Source organism: Vipera berus, assembly GCF_964194415.1.
Source record: "Vipera berus genome assembly, chromosome: 3".
NCBI classification, from domain to species: Eukaryota; Metazoa; Chordata; class Lepidosauria; order Squamata; family Viperidae; genus Vipera; species Vipera berus.
Window position 1 is genome coordinate 172,929,499 of NC_138204.1, and position 19,777 is coordinate 172,949,275.

A 19,777-nucleotide genomic window follows, 5' to 3' on the forward strand; every position below is an offset into this window, starting at 1 on the left:
TCCCTTTGTTGATTGGCTAGAAATTTGAACAGGGCACAACTAGAAATACACAAGAATAAATGTATTGAAATTTGACTGCTATTTATTAACAATTATTTGGGTGTTATTAACTATGGTAAGTAGATGTTTAAAAAGTTTGTATGTCTCCTAAGAAGTATATTTTTCCATATGTATGCGTAATCTCAGGTTTGTATGCTTATTTTCACATATGTTTAAAATTTACACAGGTATGCCAAAGGAAATGATATTGCAAACTGGTTGATAGTAAATGCTAAAACAGCTGAAATCAGGCTACTTAAAGTCCCAGACTATGAATCACCCTATGTCATCAATGGTACTTACACTGCAACAATTTTGGCCATAACTACTGGTACGTAGTGAATATTTTCGTTGTACTTTATAATGGTTGTTAATTACCAAGAGTTGTAAGATCTGGTGGAGACTATACTTTTTAATGATCTATAGTACCCTGCCTTACTTTCTCTTTTTTTTTTTTTTGGGGGGGGGGGGCAAAAGGTTTTGGCAAAATGCCAGGAAGTGGAATAGAGAAAGCAGAGGGAGAGAACCAATATTCCTACTCTGAAGAAATTGGTGTTTGTCTTAATTTCATCAAACCACAGCCAAACTAATGATCTGGTATCCTGTTTAGATAAACAAATGAGATTATACAACATCTAAACATCTTGTCATGCTAAACCAGAAAACTGATCATTTCTGTATCAAGATTAGGTTGCAGTAATTCAGAACAAATTAGTTTTGAGTCATTTACTTTAACCTGGTTACCTTAGACTCAAAACCAGAGAAGAGATTTAATGTAAGGTAATTTTCTTTTCCAGCTACCGGTAGAGAAATCAGTGCCTGGAGTGATTTTCAGTATGAGATTTCTTTAAGCTTTCCATTTCTTTTTAAGAGCTTTCTTTCCATTCTTGGTGAATGTGCAGATTTTAAATAGGTACAGAAAATGGTTTTGAAAAGTATAAATCTCATTCTCCATATGTGCTGCATCTGACTATTTTTCTTAAATTGTGTCCCACCCCCACCCCATGGTAGCCGTCCAATTTCCACAAAAGAGGCAAGGATGCTGGAAGAATAACTAGGGCCTTATAACCAAAGCAGATTTGAAGTCCATTGGTCATCTGCCACTGCATTATCATCTGAATACCTTCCTTGAAAACAACAGCAGACTAGTCCATCACATCATGCACAGAATCAGAATCACAACATTCTGCTTATTAGAGCACAAGTTACTTTTCCCTTTGAATAAATTCATAATGCAATCATACACCTTTTATGTCATATGGAATATCTGGCGCATTCTTAGTACTAAGTGGATGCAGGGAGCAGAGGCTGTAGTAAAGCTGGTGCATTGTTACAGTGAGAGCTACAAATTTAACACCAACCACAATCCAATATAAGGCTCTGGATTTTTGAATAATTGCCTGATTAACTAACAAAGACCCTAGCCATTAACGGCCATTCAAAGTTACACCCCCCCCATCAAAGCTCATTACAACCCTGTTTCAAACTGGCTGAAGCAACCCAGCAGTCATTCACCATTAAGAATGTTAAGCAAAGGTCATTAATAGTTGTCACCACTTGTAGGCTCCTTTAAAGTCATAGGTCAATGACTACCTATATAGCAGTGACCTCCAAAATTTTCATGGGTATGAATTTTTTTTACATTCAATTTAACTATGTAATCTAATGAATTATAAACTACTCATAATTCAAACACTTGGTTCACATTTAAAATCTTATATATGCTTTAAAATGCAAACAAGTTTCTAATTAATCAAAACTTTGCATAACAGTAGATATTTGTTCCTTCTGTGCTTTACAGACTACCCTCCAAAAACAGCTACTGGTACTATCGTTATTCAGATTGAAGACAAGAATGATCACTGCCCAATTCTTGTGACTCCAAAAACAACTGTCTGTACTGATGCAAAGTATATTAATGTCACTGTTGAAGATCGAGATAGACATCCAAATGCTGGTCCTTTCACTTTCATGGTCATTGATGAACCTGAAAGAATGTCAGACAAATGGGAAATTGGTCAGGTAGATGGTAAGTGTGAGTCGTGCCACATTTATCGAGATTGGAGCAGCTCGGAAGCTACAGACTTTAAGAGAACAGAGCTTGTGGCTTGGTTTCATATCATGCTGAGCAGTCATGTGGTTAGATTGGTTTTAGCTTAGCTGACACACATGAACCCAATTATTGTAATTTGTAAATCTCATGAAGGATGCTAAATTAGCAGTGCATGAACATAATCCATGGCAAACATTCCATTAATAGATGGTAGTTTGCTGCCTCACCGTTTTGAGGTGAGAGAGAGAGCGAGCACTATTAAAATTCTAGCTCAGTAAAGAACTATCTGACCAGTTGTGACCTGGTTAGTATCGTATGAGCTGTCATAACCAATGTGGTTGCAAGTAACTTTAGCAAATTGAACTTCCATGTTGCTGAGCCTAAAACATCTTATATTGAACAATTGAGACAGACATTTGTCCAGTGATAAACTGCTACCTCTTTTTATTCTGATGCTTGCATTGTACTAATCCTAAATAAAGGTTGCTTTGGTTTCAATTTAAGACATTATATAAAAACAACCAGCAACTGTGATTTATAAACCACCATTTTTGATTTAGCATATTGTTTGAATATAGCCGTGTATGGTTTCTTCAGTAAAGCATAGCTAAATACAATGTGTGAATCCATCTGTTGTTTTGATTTGGATAACCAGATCTCACGCCAAAGAGCAGCAGAGCTGTACCTCTGCAGTATAACTTTTCTTCTACAAAAGTGGACTAAGAAATGTTCCTGATTTCCTTTCTGCTCCAAAGAATTGGCAGTCAGAGTCAGGGGAGAAATATTAATGGTGCTGCTTCATTGTAGATTAGACTAGATTCAATTGCATCCAAGTGGAGGGATTGTTTCTGGTAAATATGAATGAAAGTGGGCAACATGTTTAGCACCAGTTGCAAAATAAAATGGAAGTAGGTTTAGGAGGGCGGCTCAAAACCTACAAACTCCACAGCTAGGAAATGTTTTCTATTCATGATTAACTGAATTGCCTTGAATGGATTGAATATATTGTAGAGGTGGAATTACCAAGTAACATGCCAATGATCCAGAAAATTGTTGCTTTGTACAGAATGTGCAGTTTTCCAAAACACTCTGCAGTAGTTACAGAATCTAGAAATGTTGTCTCCTAATAAGAATGCTTTCTTTTAGAGTAGCCTCTCCTAACTTGGGTGTGCTTTAGAAGCACAGGTCAGCTCCAGAGTTCCTGTTAATGACTAGGAAACCTGAGGATTAAAGTATGACAGGTTGGGGAAGACTGCTTTAGCTATCAGATTGGTCACCCCAAAAGTAGCAAGACTTCTGATTTCATTCCTTTCTCTGCTACATTGCTGAACACTTATGTTTGTTTTTCTCCTTCCCTGCAAAGGGTCCACAGCTCAGCTTATACTTCAAGATGTGACACCTGGCATATACAAAATTCCTATTTTAGTGAAAGATAACCAAGGCCTCAGCTGCCCTGACCAACAAGTTCTGGAGGTGGACGTTTGTAATTGCAAGGATGGCACTGGTTGCCAAGAAAGAATTATCAGCTCCTCTCTCTTTCTGGGACCTTCTGCAGTTGCACTGATGATCTTGGCATTTTTGCTGCTACTCCGTAAGTTTTTGATGTTATTTCATGATGTCTAGAACAGGGTTGTACAACCTTGGCACCTTTAAGACCTGCGGACTTTTAACTCCCAGAATTTCCCAGCCAATAGGGCTGGCTGGGGAATTCTGGGAATTAAAGTCCACAGGCCGTAAAGTTGGCAAGGTTGGACACCTTCATCTAGAGCAGGGGTCTCCAATCTATGGTCCGCAGCCCACTGCCGTGCCGCGGGCTACTAGCCACCAGGTTGTGGGACAGGTTGGCCAGCATGCACACATGTGTGCGTGCGCTCATCCCCACTCATGCTAGAGCCTGCAGACCCATTTGCACATGTGCACGGGGCTAGCAGCAGCAGTGGCTAGTGCTTGCGCTCATGCACAAACAGGGCTGCTAGCGGGCGCAGGTTGCACGGTCTGTTTGCACATGCATGTGGCACTAGCAGAGGCAGTGCGTGTGCACACAGCCCTGTTTGCACACACATGTGCGTGCATGGACGCACAAATTTCCCACCCGCTCCCTTTCCCTCCGGGCTGCCAGCATGAAAAGGTTGGTGACCTCTGATCAACATAAGCAGGACTCTGATACGAAGACTCCCTTCATATGAGAGCTTGCAAACATTTCGCTTCATTTGAAAAGAAAGACTGTAAAGTTATCCAACCATAATTAATTCCTACTGAAACAGATTTTAAGAAATCCATCTTTTTATTTGTTGCATGTAATATGAAATGGAACATTTAAAAAGGCATTAAAATGTTAGAGTGTTGTGGTTTTTTTTCCTTGTTATTCCTGTCTGTTTAGGAGCTGGTGTTCCTCTTTCACTTTGATTGTTGGTCAAATTCTCCTTAGCTTTCTTTTTTAAGAAAACCTGACTGGCAGCTAAGAAGCTTCCAAACATGGAGTAAAAAGGTCAAATTAGAGCAGAATATTTGTACGTATACATGTATATACACACTCAGGCCTGACCTTATCTTGCTACTACCAAATATAGATATATTTGCTTGCTTTTTTGAAAAGTTTCGAGGTGCTTGTTTTTACACCTAGCAACACATTCTGTGTCAGTATTTTGCCATTCTGGGATGTGCACAAACCTGAATATACTGTATAAAACTGACTAAAAAAACAAGGAAGATAAAAAGAGAGAGAGAGGTTTCTTTCTGACAATAGTGGTGGATGCTCTGTCCTTATTGGAATGTTAAAAACTGTTGAGTTGGTAAAAAAAGAAAGATCAGAGCTGAACTGGAAAAGTGCCTGTTTATCATTGTGTAAGTAACTCATCTCTCCTGGAAATTTTTAATAATTTTGTTCTGATTGTGAAACGTTTGAGATGGATCAGATTGCACGTGCAGATATTTTCAATATTTTTTCCCCTAGCATTTGATCTTTGTTGCTCACTGTTGTGCTGTGTCCTTTTGCAGTCGTGCCTCTCTTACTGCTGGCCTGTGGCTTTGGATCAGGCGGTGGAAAAGGATTTGTAGCTATACCTGACAACAGTGAAGAAATGTTGCGTAACTGGAACAGTGAAGGAGCAGCACCTGAGAATAAGGTATATTGTATTTTGCCTTTTCTTTCCCTTACTTCAGTTTCCCATTCCTTGGGAACGTGAAGAGGAAATTAAAGGATTAATTCATCCAGGGCAGTGTTTTTCAAACCTGGCATCTTGAAGATGTATAGACTTCAACTCCCAGAATTCCCCAGCCAGCATCTTAAGATTGCCAAGATTGAAAAACGTACTGATTTAGAGCAATGTGAATTTCCCAAGCCTGCAGTCATAAATGTGATGACTTAGTAAGTCCCATTTAAATCACTGGATCTAGACTGCAGCCATAATCACACATAATCAAGTCAAATCAACTACTGAATCATGAAGTATAAAAATGTCCTATTGGTTTCAGATCAACATAAGCAGCATGCGAGAAAGTGATTCCCCTTTTTTTTTCTGGTGTAACTTCAAAAAGCTGTGCTTCTCCAGATTTCTTTCTACCTGCTATTCTCCAAACCATGTGCTTTTAGGACAGGCTTGAGTGGAACACACAACATAGAATATTCTTTATTGGCCAAGTGTGATTGGACACATAAGGAATTTGTCTCCGGTGCATAAGCTCTCAGTATACATATAAGCAATAAAGTGATAATTGTAAATCGTAAGATACAATCATAAATCATAAGATACAACCAACAAAGTGATAGTCGTAAGATATGAACAGGAGTAGCTAATAGGAAATATGAGAAAGATAATGGTAATATAATCCTGCTACATATTAGTAATACAATAATAAAATACTAATACAGTCCTACATGGCAGCCATAGTGGAGAACCCTGGATCTCCTGCTGGTGTATTATAAACCTTTCTTTTTTCTCTGAGCAACAAGTACCAAACCATGCCAACAGCAAATTCACTTGGCAATCTAGCAAAGCCATTCTTGTCATGTTTTCAGTGCTAATCCTTCCAGGCCCATCTTTACTTTTTAATTGTCGCCTTTGATGTTAGGCAATCCTAAACCTCCTTACTTCCTCTGGATCGGAAAAGTATGTGGGCAGTGGAGCAGGAATCGTGGGAGCAGGAGCAGCAGCAGGAGCAGCAGGGAGTGGCTTCTCTATGACCAAGGAGCAGAACATGAGCAGCAACACAATCACAAGATGGCAGAAAGAAGAGCAAGAGCAAGAAGCTCTTCTTTCTGGGGCAGAATTTGCAGGTGCCTCAGCCGCACGGGCGGGCTTGACAGCAGGTGGGACAATGCTGCTAGGAGCTGGCAGAACTTTAGCCATGGATACTGGCATGATCATGAATGAAGAATTCCTACGGGGTTACTTCAGTGAGGTAAGAGTCTACTTTCTGAATTCACTTTATCGATCAACATTTTCTACTCTTTGATGATATATATGTTCACCTGGGTGTTGTTAATCTTGTTGAATTTATCATTGTAGATTTTGAGTAGGTATTGTTTCAAGGAGGGGCGTCCTCTTCCCATTTGGGGAACTAAACCAATTCCTTAGGGAGGTCAGTTGGCTTCATTAAGAAATCTGTTTGGGAAGATAGGGAGAGGATGGGGCAGGGTAGGGAATAGGACTGAAAACATTCAGCATGGCTTTGCATGCTTTTGAGGAGGTATGGAACAGGGGAATAATTAGGGCTAGAAGGGGCATTCCCCATTGTAGTTTAACTATACTGCTCAAAAAAATAAAGGGAACACTTAAACAACACAATGTACTGTATTTAATAGTAGGATGTCTTATTTTCTGTTCCCTTTATTTTTTTGAGCAGTATATTTTTTCTGCATAATTTTTGCATATGTTGGGAGCATTTTCGTGGATTTTCAAAAGAGTCACAGTTCTTTGTATCTCCAGAGAGCAATAAGCGTAACTATAACAGACAGATCCTGATATATACAAATGTATAAATTCTGATATACAAATCCTGCCTCCATTCCCTTTGTCTCATTTCTTCTTTAAAACAGTAACTTTAGTTGCAATTGCAACTGTCAGTATTTCTCCTAAAGATATATCAGTTGTCCACTATTTCTCCAATATTGACATATTTCAAACAGTGCTCTGCCCCAGATCTAGCACAATTACAGGTTCCGCTCTGGAAAGATGCTTTCCACAATGTAATTGGGAAACAGGGCAGTCTGTTAGGAGGAGATCCAACCACACTTTTAAAGAGAAAAGGAGTTGTTGAATGGATGAAAAGATGTCCTCCGCCTTTATTTCTGAAAATAAGGAAAATGTTCTTTCTCTCCCAAATCAGCTAACTTCTGCTGTGGTTAAGCATTATCCAGATTTTAAAATTAAATGGTGGAACTTTGTTTTGTTAATTGTGTATGCGTAATTTTTTTTAAAATCTTTTAAAAAAAATTTAAGCTATAAATATTTAAAAGCCAATAAAAAAATACAAACTGAGAAAAAGAAGAAAGAAGAAAAAATCTACATTATATATATTTACCAATAGTCACTGGGGTACTAATGAACTTATTACTATAATATAAAGAAAACAAAAAGTTATTGTGGATTATCACAAAATCACACATATTGCTGCATCGTTTGATTAGTATTGCCTTTCCAAAATGGATCACAGATTTCTGGACCTCAAAAAAAAAGGTGACCTGAAAACAGCTCCACTAAAACTGGAGCCAATGATTGCAGCATATTGAAGACCCAGCAAATAGGGTGGGACTTCATTATTCCCCACCAGACAGGAGAGGACATGAGATCACCCACAACTGACTCAGTCAGTTGCTACACACAAGAAGACGGCAAACCTGTAGTCTCCAGGGAGTTTACAGCTGAATAGCCATTTTGCTCAACCCATGGTCACCATTAAGGACACTGGATTCACATACTTCCTTTTCTAATCACTTTTGGAAATTGCTTGATAACTGCTTTTTAGCTTATAGCAGCTTTTAGACAAACAAGTCTGAAAAAAACCAGATATTTCCTTAAATCTTTAGAAAAGATATTTTAAATACAAGTTTGAGAAGTTTTAAAACATATAATTAGAATTTTGGATTTAAAATAAGACTTTGAGATTAATTATAACAATATTGCCTGTGGGAAAATGCTTTTGTTTTGAATTATTTGAGAAAGCAAAACATGATAGGATGAAACTTTGAGGGTTGGACTTTATTGGCACCAGAAGAAACTAAAGATTACAATTAAAGGAGAGGATCATTTCAATTTGATTTACTAATACAGAATGAAGCAAAATATTTTAACATTGTATATATTGAAGGACATTTTTGAACAACAGAAGTTAATTTAGCAAAAGTTAAAGTTAATTTGAAGTTAATTTTTAAGGGTGTCTATAGATAGACTAGGGACGTGGTGGCTCAGTGGGTTAGGACACTGAGCTTGTCGATCAGATGGTCGGCAGTTTGGCGGGTCGAATCCCGAGTGCCGCGTAACAGAGTGAGCGCCTGTTACTCGTCCCAGCTTCTGCCAACCTAGCAGTTCAAAAGCACATAAAAATGCAAGTAGAAAAATAGGGACCACTCCGGTGGGAAGGTAACAGCGTTCCGTGCGCCTTTGGCAACTAGTCATGCTAGCCACATGACCACAGAGTTGTCCTCAGACAAACGCTGGCTGTTCGGCTTTGAAACGGAGATGAGCACCGGCCCCTAGAGTCGGAAACGACTAGCATGCATGTGCTTTAACCTTTAACTTTACCTTTATAGATAGACTGTATTTAAACGATGTATGGAAGAGGAACAGTTTTATTGGCAAGACAGACTTATCTGAAAGTGGATTTAAACGTGACAGTGACTCAAATGATATAAAAAAGATGCTATATTAGACATATAAAAGAAACCAGTTGATTTCAAAATAATCAAAAGGGACATAGATATAACCAAAAAAGTGTCCTGGATAACTATCCTATGTTAAATTTACAAAAGAGGCTGATTAAGCCTCTTCTTAGGACTTATCAAATTTCCAATTTTTTCCCTTCATGCTTGCTACAACCATAATTCCTTATCATTCAAATCCTAAAGCTTTGGTCCAGTAATTAATTTTCTGTAACAGTAATTCTGAGAGGGCTTAAGGTGGGCATGAAGTTTTTGCTATTCTTCATTGTTGAATCTGGCCCTCTCCTCTTCCTCCATGACTTACTCCAGTTTCTTTAAACGGTTTTTGATTGCCCACTGTTCTGATAATTTTGAGTTCAGTTAGAAAATCAACATAAACATGAAAACCAGATTCATGGTTTTCTCAGTCTTCTTACACTGTCCAGCACTGGATAGAGGCCAAGGTAAATGTTTGATTTCTGTAGGCATGGGAATCCCACTCTTCTTGGTTCTACTCTCTCCTCAACTCTTCTAGTTGTCAGTTCTTCAGGTTTCTACAACAACCACTCCAGGATCTTTTCAACCACTTTTTCCTATTTATCCTACACATCTTGTACTTAGTGCTCTCCCATTGACCTTTCCATCTAGGTCAGGTCAGAGTTGTAGCCCAAAGCATTTGAAGAAAATCCAGTTTAAGGAGGCTCTCAAAGCATTATCTCCACCCCCTTCAAATAATATTAATCACTATAATGATTACCAGCAATATTTTAGTCATATATAAATAAAGGTGACTTACTAATTAATGTTTTGTTGGTTATATTTTAACTCATCAAATTTTGATATTACATAGATTTATTCAACTTTAAAAACAGCTGGTCCTCAACTTAGAACAGTTCATTTAGTGACCATTCAAAGTTACAATGGCGCTGAGAAAAGTGACTTACGACCTTTGAAGCATCCCCATGAACATGTGATCAGAATTCAGAATGCTTGGCAATTGGTTCATACTTATGACCATTGCTGTGTCCCAGGGTCATGTGATCACCTTTTGCGACCTTCTGACAAGCAAAGTCAATGGGGAAGCCAGATTCACTTAACAACCAGGTTACTAACTTATCAACTGCAATGATTCACTTAACAACTGTGGCAAGAAAGATCGTAAAATGGGGCAAGACTCACTTAACAAATATCTCACTTAACAACAGAAATTTTGGGCTCAATTGTGGTTGTAAGTTAGGACTATCTGTATAATTCAATCCTAAAGTTGCCACTATCACCAACCTAATATATGTCTTACCATTAACACATCTAAAAAGATTGCTTGAGGGGAAAAAGAGGAGAAGCTTATGAGGTAACTATGCAAGGGACTAAAGCTGACCTTTTCAAATCTACTGTCCTGGAATTCTGCTGCCAAAATATGAATGTGGGGATCCTTGTTCTTTTTATCTGCATAGAATAGCTCTGGGTTGAAGTGTTCAGCTTTGTAATATGAAAATATTATGTAACTCTAGTCTGATCTGGTCTAGGCACTTTAGGTAACCAAAATGGTAACTTCTGAAATGTGTGTGCTCATTATTCTTTTCCTTCCACATTTTAGAAAGCTGATGCTTTTGCTGATGAGGATGAAGGCCTGCTTGCCAAAGATTGCCTACTCATTTATTCCCAGGAGGAAGAACACGATTCCCCTCATGGCTCAGTTGGCTGCTGTAGCTTTATTGATGGTGACTTTGATGAACATTTCTTGGATGACTTGGGAGACAAATTTAAGACTCTGGCCGAGATCTGCATGGGCAAACACACAGGCCTAAAAGCAGAGCAGTTCAGCTCTCATACCCAGAAAGATACAACCAGTCCTGCAGTGAATGAATCTGGTCTGCAGTACTCCCAACAGCAGAATGCAGTGAATGCTGAACACACCTACTCATCAGGGGCTGCCTACAACTTATCTGAACCTGTGAAAGGCTTTGGTTCAAAAACAATGACTGAGGAAACAGTGACTGAGTCAACCGTTACAACTAAGTCTAACCTGCAGCCAGTGAAGCGAATCCCAGACTCTGCGATTAGCAGTAGCAGTAGCAATGTTGTAGTGACAGAAACATCATATGGGACGGTACCATCAACAGTCATCCTTGACCCTCAGTTTAAGGAGAACGTGGTAGTGACAGAAAGGGTCCTTGCACCTGCTTCCAGTTTGCAGGACATGTTAGAAATGCCTGCTGGCGTCTTCCCAGACCTCCCAGATTCAAAATACGTTGTTGTGAGGGAAAGGGAGCGAGTCCTGGTGCCTAGTTCTGACTTAAAGGCTTCTGTAAGCATCCCCAATCTGTCAGAAGGACAGAATATATTAATAACAGAGAGAGTAGTGACACCAACTCCTGTTAGGCGGGCTACAGCTGAAACAGGCACTTTTCCTAACAATGAAAGGCAGGAACAGATTTTAATCTCTGACTCCTTCTTTAACCAAAGTAGCCCACAGGACGTGCTTCCCACAGGTTCAACCTTAAGCAAGTCCTCAACAGTCAAAAAAAAATATAGCTCTGTCCAATATACACGTTCATAGGTGGTGGATTTCCACCCATCACTTCATATGTACTATTAGGATTGATTGATTGTCTTCTCAAGAGCTTGAATATGTTGTTTCACTTTCCTAATGATGCTTTTTAGCAATCCATAAGGATGCAACCTTAAAACCATTTACTAGGTGCAATGCCTCACAGTGTAATATAGGATTTATTTCTGAGAAGTTACTCATAAAATGGCTCTATTAAAAAGTTCCTGCAAGAAACTCCCCAAGCTTACACAGCTAGAAAAGAATATTGTTTATCAAAAGAGTAATATAAATTTCTGTATGACTCCAAAATCAATATCTTTTTAGTCTGGTTTGATAGTCCACTTGAAGTTAGCTCAGTATTCATTGTGCAGCAAATTCTACTGGCCTGCACCATGAACTTACCGGTAGATTTTTTTTTTCTAATGAATTCACTGAATTTATCATTTCAACAATATAGCTGATATTGAAATACATATATCTACAAATTTGAATATATTTCAGTTTAGTAAAACTGACTTCAGAAATGCATTTATGTATTTTTAAAGAGTGCAATGTTCACAATCAGTTACCACTGAGTTTAGTGAGATTTATTCTTCAGTCAGTACAATCAGGATGCAGCCTTAAAACTACATTTTTAACTGATATTTTATTCATTATATACGTAGGGAACATTCCTATTCTTTAAAAGAATGGATCTCATTTCATTTTTTAAAAAAATTAAAATTTATAGATTTGTATAAATTCTTCACCAATAGAAATTGAGTGAAACTGAGTTTTGTTTTTTGTATTCATGCATTCTTTTCAAGATGAATTAGTTTGTCTGTGTGGCTGGTTCAGATACTGTATTTGAACAAGGTAACACATTTCTGAAGGCAGAATTCCACCCAGTGTGTTTTTTTCATCAGATGCCAGATGTCACACAACCATAATATCAAAAAATTAACATTTGTCAATCTCAAAAATTTCTGCTGTTTTAAAAAAATGTTTACTTTAAAAAAAAAAGGTTTTGCACTCTGAGTTGCTATTTCTGCCCGAACAGCTTGTTGGGGTTCCACAACCCACTGGACAGGCGCAGTCTGTTTTGTGAAAGGATTCCCTAAAGGTGATTCCCAAGGGTTTTCTTCAAGTCTGCTGATCCCTCCCTCTTGGGAAATGTGGTTTTTATTAGATAAGAATCAGCCTGTGGAATGCACTTGTAAGATATGGAAATCATCTTTTGCTTTCTTTGCATGTGAAATGGCTTCCTGTGTTGCGCAATAAGAGATAAGCCACTGGAGATTGGTTAATTTTTTTAAAAAAATGTATCCAATGTAGGCTGATGGTCTTATAGGTCTTAGAGAAGGAGAGAATTCAACCTTGAGGTCTGTTTGATACTTTTGTACCATGGATATATTTTTTTGTTTTGTTTGTAAAGGCTTAATCTAAATAATGACCACAGCATATTTCAGTTGGCTATTCTTGTACATATGTGTGTTGAATAATATGAGAAGAAATATAATACATATGTTTATGTTTTGGGAATGAAAAATGCATACATGGAAAGGGAATTAGACATCTGCTTATTTTACATTTTCTCTTTCCTTTTTAAATCCATAGTTTTGTCTATGGCTGTTGTATATGATCCCGTGTTATAGTGAATTTAAGCCACTTCAGTAGTCCACAGTGGACTTACAGTTATTTGCCATATTTTTCTCATCTGGTATGGGAATGCAGCCTGCTTGATCTCAAAATGTAGTAATGATTTTAGGGTTCTTAGCTTTCATTTTATATAACGATTTTGCTCTTCAAATACTAGTTTTGTAGTTAAGGAATGGGCTGGATATGCTGGCAATTTTTTTAATGGAATTTGAAATAAAATAAAAAAACCTATGTGCTTTGCAATTCTTTTAACTCATAGGGTTAGTATGCACATTAAATTCAACCTGCTGACAAAATTGCTGCCAATTATTAGTAACCTTTGTAAGTTGGTAACCGTCAGTGGTAAGCTGCCAATGAAAGTTTTGTAATGAGATATAACCTACATGCTAGATTGTGATGATTCAGACACCACTGGCATAAAGCAAGGATCCCCAACCCCCCAGGCCATGGCCCACTACTGGGCTCTGGCCTATTTGGAATTGGGCCACAGAAGTGGCTGTCCAGAGCATGCATGTGCGCAACTCAATGGCAACCTAGAATAAGAGTTCTGCTTTATTTGTCTCTATCTGTCAGAACCATGACACTCAACTTGCATTGGTGGTGGGCCAGTGGGCACTCACATAAGTCAAGCTGTGCACATTTGCACTGGCCTGCCACTTGTGCAAGGGCTGCATTTGCACATGGGTGTGTACGGGCTCACATAGCCCACTTCCCCTCTCCTCCCCCCCACAGCCGGGCCTCCAAGCCACACAGGTTGGGGACCACTGGCATACAGTAAATGCCTTTGTCACATAGATTTGTGTTCTGTTATTGAAAGAAGACTTTTTTTCATAAGAGACAAACTATATTGAACACCTGGTTAATGAATAATGAAAGGGTTGAGACGTGGAGTTAAGTTCACAGTGATAAACTTATGATGACAAAGTGGGTGCTGGGACAGGAGAATCTCACATGAATAGTATGATGTCATCCATATTTACTTGAACCTAAACCCTACTGGGGGTCCACAGTGAGGAGTAAATACAATGAACTTAGTTACAGTATATGAAAAGGATTGTTTTAGAATTGTCCTCATGTTTTTTTTTCTTTCAGGCATGGTTTTTGTAACATTCCTAGAAACTAATAAAGAAAACAAGAAATAAAGGTTTGGAGTTAACAATAGTCAGAAGATTAAGGACATATCCATTCAATACATGAAGATATGCTCAAGTTCCAGAAGGCATTGGGTCCTATGCAACAAGATGCAGTTCAGTGGTGACAAAAGTAAAGTTCTTAGGCAGGAAAAACAAAATACATAAATATAGAATAACTTGTACTTGGCTCAACAGTAGTAACTGTGAGAGGGATCTAGGTGTTTTAGTGGACCACCATGCAAATATGAGCCGGCAGTGTGTTGCAGCTGCCAAAAAAGCCAATGCAGTCCTAAGGGTGTATCAATAGAGGGATAGTGTCAAGACAATGAGAAGTGACAGTGCCACTTTACACAGTGCTAGTGAGACCACACTTGGAATACTATGTCCAGTTCTGGTCAAAAGATGTTGAGGATCTGGAGACTAAATTATATGATGAACACTTGAGGGACCTAGGTATATCTAGTGTATTGAAGAGAAGGATTTGGGGGGGGCGGGCAAAAACTGTCTTTCAGTACTGGAGGGGTTGTCACAAAGAAGAGGGGATTGACATTCTCTAGGCACCAGGGAACAAGATAAGAAATAATGAGAGGAAGCTTGTCAAAGAGAGGTACAACCTAAAAGTAAGGAGAAATTTCCTGACAGAGCAATTAATCAACAGATTAGCTTGCCTCCTGGAGTTGTGAGTGCTCTGTCACTAGAGTTTTTCAAAAATAGGTAGACATCCATTTGGGATTGACTATATGCTCTGCAGCCAAAGATGGAGAAGCTCTATACAGTCAGTAAAAACAAGACCAGGAGCTGACTGTGGCTCAGACCATGAGCTTCTTGTTGCAAAGTTTAGGCTTAAATTAAAGAAAGTAGGGGAAAGCGCTAGGCCAGTCAGGTATGAATTAAATCATATCCCTGTTGAATATACAGTAGAGGTGACAAATAGATTTAAGGAATTAGATCTGATAGACAGAGTGCCTGAAGAACTATGGACAGAGGTTCGCAACGTTGTACAACAGGTAGCAACCAAAACCATCCCAAAGAAAAAGAAATGCAAGAAAGCAAAATGGCTGTCTGAGGAAGCTTTGCAAATAGCTGAGGAAAGGAGGGAAGCGAAAGGCAAGGGAGAAAAAGAAAGATACGCCCAATTAAATGCAGAATTCCAAAGAATAGCTAGAAGAGATAAGAATGCCTTCTTAAATGAACAATGCAAAGAAATAGAAGAAAACAATAGAATAGGGAGGACCAGAGATCTTTTCAAGAAAATTGGAGAGATGAAAGGAACGTTTCATGCAAAAATGGGCATGATAAAGGACCAAAATGGCAGGGACCTAACAGAGGCAGAAGAGATTAAGAAGAGGTGGCAAAATTACACAGAAGAACTATACAAGAATGAGCTTAACGTCCCTGATAATCACAATGAGGTGGTCACTGACCTCGAGCCAGACATCCTAGAATGTGAAGTGAAGTGGGCCTTAGAAAAGCTGAGCAACAACAAAGCTAGTGGAGGTGACAGTATTCCAGCTGAGCTATTCAAAATCTTAAAAGACGATGCAGTAAAAGTGCTACACTCAATTTGCCAGCAAATTTGGAAAACTCAACAATGGCCACAGGATTGGAAAAGATCAGTTTACATTCCAATTCCAAAGAAAGGCAGTGCCAAAGAATGTTCAAACTATCGCACCATTGCACTCATTTCTCACGCTAGTAAAGTTATGCTTAAAATTCTACAAGCTAGACTCCAGCAGTATGTGGATCGAGAACTACCAGAAGTACAGGCAGGATTTCGAAGAGGCAGAGGAACTAGAGATCAAATTGCTAACATACGCTGGATCATGGAGAAAGCTAGAGAGTTCCAGAAAAACATCTACTTCTGCTTCATTGACTATGCTAAAGCCTTTGATTGTGTGGATCATAACAAACTGTGGCAAGTCCTTAAAGAGATGGGCATACCAGACCATCTTATTTGTCTCTTGAGAAATCTATATGCGGGCCAAGAAGCAACAGTGAGAACTGGACACGGAACCACTGATTGGTTCAAAATTGGGAAAGGAGTCCGGCAAGGCTGTATACTGTCGCCTTGCCTATTTAACCTATATGCAGAGCACATCATGAGAAAGGCAGGGCTAGATGAATCAAATGTTGGAATTAAGATTGCCGGAAGAAACATCAACAACCTAAGATATGCAGATGATACCACTCTAATGGCAGAAAGTGAAGAAGAACTAAAGAGTCTCTTGTTGCAGGTGAAGAAGGAGAGTGCAAAACGTGGGTTGAAACTAAACATTAAGAAAACCAAGATCATGGCATCTGGCCCTCTCAACTCCTGGCAAATAGATGGGGAAGAAATGGAGGTAGTGACAGATTTTATTTTCCTGGGCTCCAAGATCACTGCAGATGGGGACTGTAGCCAAGAAATTAAAAGACGCTTGCTCCTCGGGAGGAAAGCCATGGCAAATCTAGACAGCACACTAAAAAGCAGAGACATCACCCTGCCAACAAAAGTGCGTATAGTCAAGGCTATGGTCTTCCCAGTTGCAATGTATGGCAGTGAAAGTTGGACCATCAGAAAGGCTGAGCGCCAAAGAATTGAGGCCTTTGAACTATGGTGCTGGAGAAGACTCCTGCAAGTCCCTTGGACTGCAAGGCGATCAAACCGGTCAGTCCTAGAGGAGATCAACCCTGACTGCTCTTTAGAAGGCCAGATCCTGAAGCTAAAACTCAAATACTTTGGCCACCTAATGAGAAGGAAGGACTCACTGGAGAAGAGCCTAATGCTGGGAAAGATTGAGGGCAATAGAAGAAGGGGACGACAGAGAATGAGGTGGCTGGATGGAGTCACTGAAGCAGTAGGTGTGAGCCTAGATGGACTCCAGAAGATGGTAGAGGACAGGAAGGCCTGGAGGAACATTGTCCATAGGGTCGCGATGGGTCGGACACGACTTCGCAACTAACAACAACAACAACAAGACTCTGCCTTAAGCACAGAGTAGGAATAGAATACTTTCAAGGTCACTTCCAGGCCTATGATTCTCTGGTTCTATCACTCAAAAATACTCTATTATCTAGAAGTATAACAGAGGGAGAAGCTCTGTATCAGAGGATAAAGGACTGTTAATCAGAATTGGGACAGGGAAAGGCGTATTTTTTTTCTATCGTAGATAAAAATGCAGAGGGGAACATAGTTATGAATATACTTAAATAGAAATAGTTACACACAACTCTGTGGTTAAAAAATATGCTGTGTCGTTGGCACAGTCATTTTGTGTTATTGTTAGCTGCAAAGTCGTGTCCGACCCATCGTGACCCCATGGACAACGTTCCTCCAGGCCTTCCTGTCTTCTACCATCTTCTGGAGTCCGTTTAGACTCACGCCTATTGCTTCAGTGACTCCATCCAGCCACCTCATTCTCTGTCGTCCCATTCTTCTCTTGCCCTCAATCTTTCCCAGCATTAGGCTCTTCTCCAGTGAGTCCTTCCTTCTCATTAGGTGGCCAAAGTATTTGAGTTTTAGCTTCAGGATCTGGCCTTCTAAAGAGCAGTCAGGGTTGATCTCCTCTAGGACTGACCGGTTTGATCACAGTCCAAGGGACTCGCAGGAGTCTTCTCCAGCAGCATAGTTCAAAGGCCTCAAATCTTTGGCGCTCAGCCCTTCTTATGGTCCAGCTTTCACAGCCATACATTGCAACTGGGAAGACCATAGCCTTGACTATATGCACTTTGGTTGGCAGGGTGATGTCTCTGTTTTTTAGTGCGCTGTCTAGATTTGCCATGGCTTTCCTTCCCGGGAGCAAGTGTCTTTTAATTTCTTGGCTGCAATCCCCATCTGCGGTGATCTTGGAGCCCAGGAAAATAAAATATGTCACTACCTTATTTGCCAGGAATTGAAAGGGCCGGATGCCATGATCTTGGTTTTCTTAATGTTAAGTTTCAAGTCAACCTTTGCACTCTCCTTCACCCACAACAAAAGGCTCTTTAGTTCCTCTTCACTTTCTGCCATTAGAGTGGTATCATCTGCATATCTTAGTCATTTTGTAGGTAGCTACAAACTTTCAACTGGATCTCATCTTAGTTTTCTGAAATCAGTGAGTGTGCTGTAAGCATGAAGTTTGTATTGTGCTTACTGATTTACAATTGCTTTCAACTCTGGAGATCATAAATTGAAAGGTTCCTTGTATTAATTAATCATCAAAATCAGGATTTACTGGAAATACCGTCTCCTGAGCCTTTTATATCAGTCACAGTTGTTAATGCTCACACATCAAAACCCAACAAAACAGTAAAGTGAGATGTGGATGAAAGCACAAATTATTTTTATTTACTTAATTATTTCTATTCCACCTTTATTATTTTTAACAAATACTCAAGGTCGTGAACATATCCCACACACCTTCCTCCTATTTTCCCCATAATAACAACCCTGTGAGGTGAGTTGGTTTAAGAGAGAATGACTGGCCCAAAGTCACCCAGGTGGCATCCATGGCTAAAGCAGGACTTGAGCTCAAGGTTTCTTGCTTTCTAGGCTGGTGCCTTAACCACTAGATCACGGGTTTCAAACTGCCGGCCCGCAGGCTGGACACATCATGAGGAACCATGCCCACCCCATTGCCGGCAATGGGGAAAAGGTTCTGATACATTGTGCGATGTCACGTGATGTTGCAAGTTTGACATGTCTGCACTAGATCAATTATAACACAGAATTCTGTTTTATCGAAAACTGCCTATATAATTCTAATCATAATCTCTATACTGATCACATTGGTGTTTCTTATTTTACACCACTAGATGGAGCCATTATCACACTTATGAAAATATTGTTACCGCATGCTGACTTGAAAGCCTCTTGTATTTCAGCTTTCAGTGTACAGCTGTAAGAAATGTGAAAAGAAACTAAAGGACTAAATTAACACCTTGTTTTTTTTCAGCAACCTTTGTCAGGGAGAGAGAACAACAGTTCCTTGAAAAAACTCCAAGCTTTTAACTGGCATCTGAAACCAGCAGGTAGTCCTCGACTTAGAATCATTCATTTAGTGACTGTTCAAGGCTACAACAGCATTGAAAAAGTGACTTATGACCATTTTTCATTTTTCTTGCAACTGTTGCAACCTCCCCATGGTCACATGATCAAAATTTGGATGTTTGGCTGCTGGTTCATATTTATGATGGTTGCATTTTCCTGGGGTCATGTTATACCCTTTTGTGACCATCTGACAAGCAAAGTCAATGGGAAAGCCAGATTCACTTAACAACCACGTTATTAACAACTGCAGTGATTCACTTAACAATTGTGGCAAGAAAGGTCATAAAATGGGGCAAAACTCACTTAACAACTGTCTTGCTTAGCAACAGAAATTTTGGACTCAGTTGTGGTCATATGTTGAGGACTACCTGTATCTACATATTGAAGCCAGGCTATTTTAAACTGTTGCTTATATATTTTAAAACATTGTATCACAGTGGTCTAACACAGAGTTCCCCAACCTTTCCAGCTTGGCGCCCCAGAAGGAAAGGAAGCA

The 19,777-nt window shown here is 39.4% G+C and overlaps 1 protein-coding gene across 1 annotated transcript in view; it reads left to right on the forward strand.

Moving 5' to 3' along the window:
• The window catches only part of DSG2 (desmoglein 2), a 37,226-nt gene extending 23,856 nt beyond the window's left edge, over positions 1-13,370 (forward strand). Inside the window, exons 10-15 of the mRNA XM_081326027.1 lie at positions 228-370; positions 1,841-2,068; positions 3,456-3,683; positions 5,090-5,217; positions 6,164-6,493; positions 10,549-13,370. Of these exons, the coding sequence (XP_081182153.1) occupies positions 228-370; positions 1,841-2,068; positions 3,456-3,683; positions 5,090-5,217; positions 6,164-6,493; positions 10,549-11,511 (2,020 nt within the window). The 3' untranslated portion in view covers positions 11,512-13,370. The remainder of the gene's footprint in view (positions 1-227; positions 371-1,840; positions 2,069-3,455; positions 3,684-5,089; positions 5,218-6,163; positions 6,494-10,548) is intronic.
• The last annotated feature ends 6,407 nt before the right edge of the window (positions 13,371-19,777 follow it).